Source organism: Etheostoma cragini, chromosome 5 (assembly GCF_013103735.1).
Source record: "Etheostoma cragini isolate CJK2018 chromosome 5, CSU_Ecrag_1.0, whole genome shotgun sequence".
NCBI classification, from domain to species: Eukaryota; Metazoa; Chordata; class Actinopteri; order Perciformes; family Percidae; genus Etheostoma; species Etheostoma cragini.
In genome coordinates this window covers 15,636,044-15,645,484 of record NC_048411.1, presented here as the reverse complement: position 1 = coordinate 15,645,484, position 9,441 = coordinate 15,636,044, and the positions used below count along the sequence as shown (strand labels likewise).

The 9,441-nt window shown below is 40.5% G+C and overlaps 1 protein-coding gene across 1 annotated transcript in view; it reads left to right on the top strand.

Annotated features, from left to right (window-relative positions):
• The first annotated feature begins 257 nt into the window (after window positions 1–257).
• Window positions 258–9,441, top strand: part of fam172a (family with sequence similarity 172 member A) — a 155,880-nt gene continuing 146,696 nt past the window's right edge. The window contains exons 1-4 of the mRNA XM_034870954.1: window positions 258–359; window positions 1,324–1,464; window positions 2,466–2,567; window positions 6,001–6,101. Of these exons, the coding sequence (XP_034726845.1) occupies window positions 1,359–1,464; window positions 2,466–2,567; window positions 6,001–6,101 (309 nt within the window). The 5' untranslated portion in view covers window positions 258–359; window positions 1,324–1,358. The remainder of the gene's footprint in view (window positions 360–1,323; window positions 1,465–2,465; window positions 2,568–6,000; window positions 6,102–9,441) is intronic.

Genomic DNA, 9,441 nt, shown 5'->3' with positions numbered 1-9,441 from the left:
TAAATGTAGTGAACACAAAAATGCATTTTCCCCTGCTGAAATGCAATTGAGTACACATGTAAAGTGACATAAAATGGATTATTTCAAGTTAAGAACAAATGTACTTCGTGGGACTCAACAATTTAAAAAAAAACTTTAAATAGCAGAAAAAGCCGAGTGGTAAAAAGCACACACAAGAGAGAACATCTGTATAAAATGAAGCAGCTGCTGTGCAACTGTCTCTTTAAATATCTATTCCAGTCTGTTTCCCCGGTAACCCGGAAGCTTCACGCTCTCCATGCTCTGCACTGCCCAGAGTCCTTCCTGTTTTAAAAAATTTCGAGGAAGCAGAAGCAACTGGATAGTCGCATATACTGATGGTGCGTGAGTCGAACGAAAAGCATGCATGTAAACAGCTGTTCCTCTCCAAAATGTGTTGACTGTGAAGTAAAAGCACACTAATGTCCTACCGTACCTGCTCGCAGTGGCTTCATGTAAAGCGACTGCACACATCCCGGGCAGTTGTTTGTAAGAGTACGAAACATTAAACAGATGTTGACTGTTTTTGAGAGAATGACAGAGCAGTCTGAGATAGCTAAGCGTGTGTAAATGCATATTTTGTACTGCCTGCAGCGTGGTTTTAAAGCGAAAACAACTTTGCTGTGTTTGCATAATTAATTTAGTTGCACGTGTGCAAAGTTGGGCGAATACACGGCTGCTGGCATACCAACACGTACATGTTTCCTAGCAATAATGTTGACAAATAGTTACAGTTAGTTGTTTATCCAGTGTGTTATTGCAGTGTGAATTATCACGGCTCCGTTTTATTCAGTAAGCTAAGCGTGTAGCCTGTACAGGAGTGTCGAATACTATAGTATTTTATAATGTTGTGTTGGCTCACTGCCACATTACAGGTGCAGCAAGCTTTGAGGCAATTCCCTTCGTAGTCTGTGTTAAATAAAGAAGGGACTCATTCTCTGGCTGAGGTATAGCACAGTATGATACTATATGGTAAGTGTTGTCTTTACCTGGTTTTACAGGCTGCATTACAGTAAAGGGATGTAATTTTCTAAACTAACCAGACTGTTGTAGCTTTTCTATTACCTACCTTTACTCACTTAGTCGTCAAATCATTTCTGGAGAATATTTATCAGAAATCTCATTGTGAAAATAACATTTTGATAAAGCACCAATGGTCAACCGTAGATTATCTTCGCAATATAGACAGTGAGGTATCTAGAATATCTTGATGTTTGATTTTCTCTATATGGTCGAGCTCTATAGCACAGTACATGTGCTCCATCATTGGTGAGTTCTAGCTCTCATTCTTCCCACATTTGACAGGTTGCATCTGAGTGACCTTTGAGAGGGGAGGACCCATGCTCTCTCATCTTTGTGCTGCCACACCAGCTCTGTACATATTGTGGATCACTATGGCCAAGATAGCAGGCCAGGAGGACAGAGAGAAAACTACTGCACTCAAAGGTACACATGAAGTGATACTCTGAAAATCAACTTTACTGAAAGAGGAGAAAAGTTGTTTAAAGAACATACACAATTAAGTTAGGTCAAAATCATACATTGGCACATAGACTTTGCTATGATGGACCTTCTTTAGAATTTCAGCATTCATTTATTTTTTTCAGTTTTCAGTTTATCTCTCACCTATTTAAACAGACTCTCCTTGAAATGTCTGCTGCTTGCACCCGAGTAAAGTTTTTCTCCTATCTTGACTTGAAGGCACACCCGCCAACATGTCTGTTCATATGAACTTGTAAATTCATATGGAATGTAGTCTTATATCATGATCGTGTCCAGCCTACTTGTTTGGACATTCTTAAAAACTACAGAACGGAAGATATAGTTCCTGTTACACCTTACAAGAGTTAAAAGGATTATACAATTTGGGGAATCCAATAATATTGTGCACATGTCACACTAAATGTGTCAGAAACCCAATTTTGGTCCCATATTTTTATAAAGGAACGTGCAATTCATATCACGCTGATTTGTGATACTATGCCTTTTAAATGTATGTGGGCTATCTGACTGTATAAAAAATGTTTAGATATTTCATCTAATGATCAGAAAGTTTAACTTCACAGTTTATATTTAGCTCACGCACACTTTTTTTTTACTTGACTGAAAGCATTAAGCAGAAAAATGTTAATAGATATTTTTGGTGTGTTTATTATTTGATGGAAATATCTTCTTTTCCACCTTTTATGTTACATCAGAATAATGAAAAGCTCAGTTTAAGGGGGTAGGGAGGACTTTGTTGTTGCTGTTGCTTGGTAGTTTAACACAATGAGGTGACATTATCAAATTGTAATGTAGGTGATGTTGGCTAGATATTCTCAGGTTATGATGATTCTGTGATTGCGATTATGGCATTTGACTTTGACCTTCTTCTAAATGAAAGCAGCATTGTCTATTGTGACTCATTTTTGTTCACCTTTGATCTTATCTTTTCTCTTTTTCCTCAGATTTGCTGTCAAGAATAGACTTAGATGAACTGATGAAGAAAGATGAACCTCCTTTCACTTTCCCCAAAACACTGGAGGAGTTTGAATATGCCTTTAATGAATGTAAGTACATACTTAAGTCCTCAAAGCACACAATGCATTCTGCTTTAACAAGACAAAATTAAAAAAAACACCAAATCCCATGAACTCTGAGTTAATGGAACAACACAGATAACAGTTTAAGCATAATACTTCACCTCAGCTAAATAGAAAGTTACACTGGATTGTCATACCACATGAGTTCTAGATAAAAAACTGCAGGAAATGTAAGTTAAAGAAATGGTGTTGTTCTCAATACATACATAGCATGCTGTCCATAGCTGGGGGTACTAATCTTTTTGGCTTGGATCTGGTGACCACTGGAATGGTCCCGACCACCAGGTTGAGAACCATTGACCTACATAATTAGTTGCTTTTACTTTAATACTAACGCTGCTGTGAAGTCGACGTACAAAACACAATTTCCATAATACCTTATTAAACATTTAACATAAACAGTCTGCAGTTACAGATCAGGTCAGTTTAATATCACTGTTTAGGAATAAATGACCTATAACTGTCTCTCCTATCACCTGGGCCATTTTTGCTGTGAAGGTCTTCTGCAGGTGTGTGTGTGTGTGTGTGTGTCTTTCAATAATGACAGTTCAGAGCTGAGCTGGACCCAGAGTGGTGTGGGTCCAGATGATATAAAAGTCTCTTTAGAATTCTCTTGGCTCGCTTTAATTAAACCAGGTGGAGAGTAGGAGGAAGAGTTGGAAAAGGGATGGTGGTTTGGACTCTTAGTATTCCCCAGTAGCCTCTCTCTCTCGCGTGCGCACTCTCTCTCGCCCTTCCTCACCCCCTCTGTTCTCTGTCAGTGACTCTGCTGGCTGTCTGGCTGGCTGAGTGGGGGACATGTTGTGTACTCTACGGCCCGTCAGTAACCTACTCAGCCTTGCCCTCCGCCTGACGGAGCATTTGCATAGCCTCGTTGTGCCTAAGAACAGAGACACAGAGACTTGCCCCCCACCAGCCACCATGCCAACAACCCCCTACCCCACCCTCAAGTCCCAGCTCAGTCTCCCATGGAGGGATGAACACATTCATTTCTCCCTCACCCCCCTGTTCTTCTTTCTCTCCCTGTCTATATCTCTCTATTTCTGCCCTTGCCCTGCTCAAAATCCCCAACCGAATATCTCTCTCTCTCTCACACACACACACACACACACACACACACACACACACACACACACACACACACACACACACACACACACACACACACACACACCTCTATGTCTTTTTTTTTCCACTCAGGCCTGTTTTTGAAGGATAGCATTTCACAGTAGTCCTGGCTCACAGGCATTTCTATATCTTCACCAAGGCGTCCTTTGCATGAGACAGGTGGAACAAAAATGTTAATTTGACCATGTAATGATGTGAATACAGACGAGGCTGTGTACAATAGTTTGCAGGTATCTTAATCACTGAAGATGATGGCTTCATCTCGCTAGCCCTCCAGTTTTCCATTACTGGAAATCCAAGGTTATGTACACCTAATTAAGCGGCCAAATTGAGAACAGAATGCTAATTATGACAGAAAAGAGGAGAAAAGTTGAGAAAACGTTATTCCTCTGAGAGGATGTGTTGGGGAGGCGATGGAGCTGATCACCCCCCTAGCTTGCACGTACGCACGCACGCACGCACGCACGCACGCACGCACACACACACACACACACACACACACACACACACACACACACACACATATATACACACACATATATACACACACCACACTTTTTCTCTCCTTCCCTCATGCCAAGACACACACTTCTTACAGTAGGATTTCATTATAGCTCCTCTCTTCCTTCTCTTAGGCAGTAGTGTTTAGATCCTCACCCCTCCATGAATGCATAATTGATTTTCTTCAAGGTACTTTTTGTGCATACTGCTTTATCCTAACTTCTCACCCGTCTCCTCCTCTACCTTCTTCTGCTTTTTAATGCAACATGATGACAAACCTAGATTCAGCATTACATGTTGTCTTAACAACTAACCATGAAAAGAAAGCACTGTAATACTTAGTGTGTTAGCAATGTAAGATTCATCACATTGATAGAGGGTGAAAATTATGGCAATTTAGAAGGAAATGAAAAAAAAATACTTATGCATTCTTTTATCTTGCAGAGATAATATATTTATTTATATCTTAGATGGGTTTCTTCACATCGTGCAATAATTGAGAAAGTATGAGAGCCCCCTGGCTATTTGGGTTAAGTATGTGTACTTTTCAGTGGTTTAGCTCTTACAAAGTCTGCAGTCATAAAGGTCAAAATTAAATTTAACACTGTTTAGTGTTTTATTGTGTTGTAGTGTCAACCGCAGGATCGATGGGCTCATTGCTAAGGTATAAACGTAGTGGTTCCACAGCCACACAAGGGTAATTGTTTATTAAGAAAAAAGTAGCACTATTTCTATACAGTATTTTCCTGTCTTATGATTGTTTTATATCAAATAAAACCTGGAAGTGTTGAAAACTTCTCTGTTTTCCCTGAATTATAATAAATCACTTGCTCCCAAAAAGTGTTTCTTCTCAGTCAATTCTTGTATGTTGCAATGGGGCCACTACTCTCTCGCAAGAATTTAAAGACACACACAGACATAGGCCTAGTGACACTTACTGTATGACCACACCTGGTCCTCCTGGCTGGAACTGCTGGTGGAGGTGTGTGTGTGTGTGTGTGTGTGTGTGTGTGTGTGTGTGTGTGTGTGTGTGTGTGTGTGTGTGTGTGTGTGTGTGTGTGTGTGTGTGTGTGTGTGTGTGTGTGTGTGTGAGTGAGTGAGTGAGTGAGTGAGTGAGTGAGATATTCGGTTGGGGATTTTGAGCAGGGCAAGGGCAGAAATAGAGAGATATAGACTGCTGATGCCCTGACAGCGTCCTCATAGGAATTGCAAGGAGCAGTTTTCATTGTAACTAATGCATGCCAGGCAACCTTTCTCCCAAAAACACACTGAGCCCCTTTTTTTCACACCTCCTTTAGTCATTGCTTTTAGAGATTTCAGGTGGAAATGACAGGGACAGACCTTTGGCCAGAGTGAGCAAGGAAGGAGAGAGAGATTGACACAGTTAAAGAGAAAGCGGAGAGAATTTTACACTTATGAAAACAGGGAGAAACCATTTTTTCCATACCAGCTGTCCAGCGCTGGCCTGCCAGACTAACCAGAAGGCCGTTGGAGTCGTGACTGGAAGAGCGCTGCTGCATCCACAGGCCTTGTACCTGGCAGATGGGGGTGGTTAAGGGAGAGAGGGTAAAGAAGGGAAAAGACCACCAGAGGAAAAGATAGGGTGAAAATTATTGATACAAAAGTAGGGGTCAAGCTTAATTTGCATAATTGGGCAGATAGAGATACTTTTGCATGCCCATTAAAAAGTAGTGATCCATCTAATGCTCACACACACACACACACATTTTCTTGTGTTTTTCCCTTCTTTCATTCTATCTTTCTCCCACAGATGGCCAGCTCAGACATATAAAAACGGGAGAGCACTTTGTATTTAATGCCAGAGAGGATCTCCACCGCTGGAACCAGAAACGCTATGAAGCTCTTGGAGAGGTAACATAAAGTTGTGTTTTTTTTAAAGCTTTATTCGGGTCATCCATGTTCAGAAACTTTTTGTCGGCTACTGAGTCTATTGAGCTTTTTTGTCCTGGCCAGTTTTTGTAACATGGCATTAAAAGATATTGCAGCGGTTGATTTTTGTGGAGATGAAACAGAAATGGCACATCAGCCCTTATCACACATGCAATATTCTGCAATTATATCTGTGTAAAGCAGAGTGGACTTTTGATATAACAATCATGTTTGCCACCTATTTTTAAACAGACCAAGAGCAATCATGCATTCTAGTTACAAAGGAGACTTTCGTTCCAAAAGCCGCTTTAAGTTGTTTGTTCAAGGAGCAATTACAGCTCATGTTTACCATTTAAAGTGGCAGCCCATTCTAGGGGCCTTCTGTAATTATTATGAGAGCAAAACAGGAAGTAAGGTGCCAAAGTATAAGAGCGCCAAATTCTGCTTAGGGAAGTGAATTGGTTTGGTGGACGGATCAAACCACCACAGGACTTTCACCCTGGTGATCGGTGTTGGTGTCTTGTTTGAAAATCAAAGTAAACTAGAATTTTTTTTAATCTTTACAGAATAAACCGAACTATGTCATATACGTACCCAAAAAGTTAATTAATGCAGCAGATCTAATTCTTTTTTTTCCACTTAACTATGTAGTTTTGGTTCCTAAAACATACGATAACCAAGCTGTGGCCATTTTGCAACGTAAACAACGTGTTTAAAACCGTGATTGTTGCGTCCTGTCGTTTAGATTTGACGGAAAAGTTCCTGTCTCTGGTGTTTTGTTGCTGTGTTGTGGATGAATAAAGGACTCTTGTGAACATGACGTGACAGCATGGGGTCCAAAAGCTACTCTTGGAACTTTATTTAAATGATTTTATGCCACATAATACCTCCACCTTTAATATCCTGTTGACACATTTGTTCTAAGTTCCATGATGCTCTTATCAAGTTTTTGTGTTAGTCCAACTACATCGCCATATATCCAAACATACAACATCCTAAAGTTAACCTCTAATTCACTCCCACAGTACCACCACATGCAATATGCATTAAGATAATAAGACAAATGTTCTTTTGTAATCAGTTTTTTTTATTTGCATCCCCTGCTATGTTGCTTTTAATTGTGTGCATTCTTTGAAGTTCAAAGCAAAGTGATAGACCCGTTTGTGGGATTACCTGGGTGTTTTATTATTTCTAATGCAGGTATACAAGAGCTCCTTTGAGAGCCAGCCTTCTGTGAAGGCTTTTTCCCCCTCTTTTCTTTTGCCGGCTCAGGCGCTATCCACCAGCATCTTAAAAGGCTACAGAAACAAACATTTGGTAGCATGCAAGCAGAGGCCCTGAAAGAACACACAGACATTTAAACTAACTGAACTCAGGCATCAGAGGGGGGCCAAACATTTGGAGAAAATAACAAATCATCAAGCAGGGTGTATGCAAATTTTATTCATCCTGTGATTAAAACATTGACAGAAGCATCTTCTTTAGAAAAGAAAAAAAAGAAACCGTGTCAATCACTGTATGTGTAATGACAACAGATACCGGATGAGTTGTGCTGCAGGAGATTAACTGGCTGGATTAACTGGAGAAGAAAGCAGCATTACCTGTATACACAGTAATAGCTGTGTTTTTAGGCCACAGATGATTCAAGAAAATTAATATTGTACCTCTCTCATGCAGCTTTGTAAGTACAAATGCACTGTTTCTGCTGGAAAGAATTATGCTCCATTATAAATAGACACGGCTACTGAATTGTATGCCTTTGGTTCCAAAAGTGGGTTATGCTGCTTAGTCAGCCTCTGTATATGAGCTTCTGCGTCCGTTTGGCCGACACATGCAGATGTTTCCGTCCTTGAGTTTTTCCCTCTATGCCATTGTTTGTGTGTCTAGTTTCATCTTTCAACCCTCTCTCATCTACATCAGGCAGGATGAGAGAGTTTGTCAGATGCCTTGAAGGTAAATTGTAGTCCCAAGTCTTTATTTATTTGTCATATCCACAACAATTACAGTGGAGCAATTTTTGGCAATGAGATTCTTGTTCTCAGGCAACAATGCTAGTACAAAATGGATAAAAGAAGAAAAACAACATTCAGTTGAAATGAGAATCCAAGATACAGACATGCAACAGAAATTAGTGAAGAATTTTGAATAGGAATATAATATAATAAATATAAAATAGAGTAAAATAAATATATATAGAATGTAGAATAAGCTTCTATATAGACAGGCCTGTTATGGGCCAACACCACTCCACAACACTCCCCAATTCCATCTATCAAGCTGCCACTTGAGACGGCCTGAGAAGTGGCCACAATTCCACCTGGGAACTGTGTAAGATGGCACAAAGACGTGAGCTCATGTGTTTGTCCCTGGCATTATGAATATAAGGGTATCATCGTTGTCCCCTAATGTTCACTCACATTCCTTTATCTCACTCTCTTCCATACCGCTGGAGGACTGATGGCCACATCCTGTTACAGTGCAGACACTTTTTTCACTTGCGCCCTGATTAGTTGCTATTGTTGCTACTTTTACTAGTCTCTGACTACAAACCCTAAATAAGTATTACCTATTGAGGCTAAACCATTGGGAGGTTGACTTGTGACAACTCTGGGCTGCTATGATCTACTCGATACCCACGTAAACATGACCTTAACAGAATTGGAGTGTAAAGACATGTCATTAATTGTTACAGAAGATTATTTTTCTTGAGACTGGATATTCGCGGTGGAGAAGTCTTCTGCACAACACAACACTCTGACAAAGTCTTCTATCAGGGGGTTAGCTCATCAGAACTCAACACATTAATATTTAAATGCACAGCTATTTCTCAGTGACACCATCAACTCATCTAAGAGACAATTCAACCTGGAACTCTATTCTGCAACTGTCTGGACACCCTGAAAGGCCAGTTTTCTTATTAGAAAACTAGTGCCAACGTTTAACAGACTGATAAACAGGTTCAGCAGACTCTTAGGACTCAACACATGGCTCATCAAAACCTGCGGTCTGAAAGGGATCAACTGTATTGATATCTTCATCTGTTCTGGGGATTTCGACATCTTTTCAGGGCAGATGGCCTCCACCCAAGCAGATCTGCAGTTAATGTATTGATAGTCCATTTTGGTTCCGCCTGCGACACCCAATCAGCAAGGCCTAAGATGATGCACCCTAACACACAGCAGTCTCAGCGCCCCAAAGACAAGACATCACTGAATCCCTATCAATATGTGATAAGTGGTAAGTGGTGATTACCAGCTCATGGACCTCCTAATTCCGTCTCCCCTCACTCTCCCCTGCCTCACCTCCTTTGGCATTCATTGAT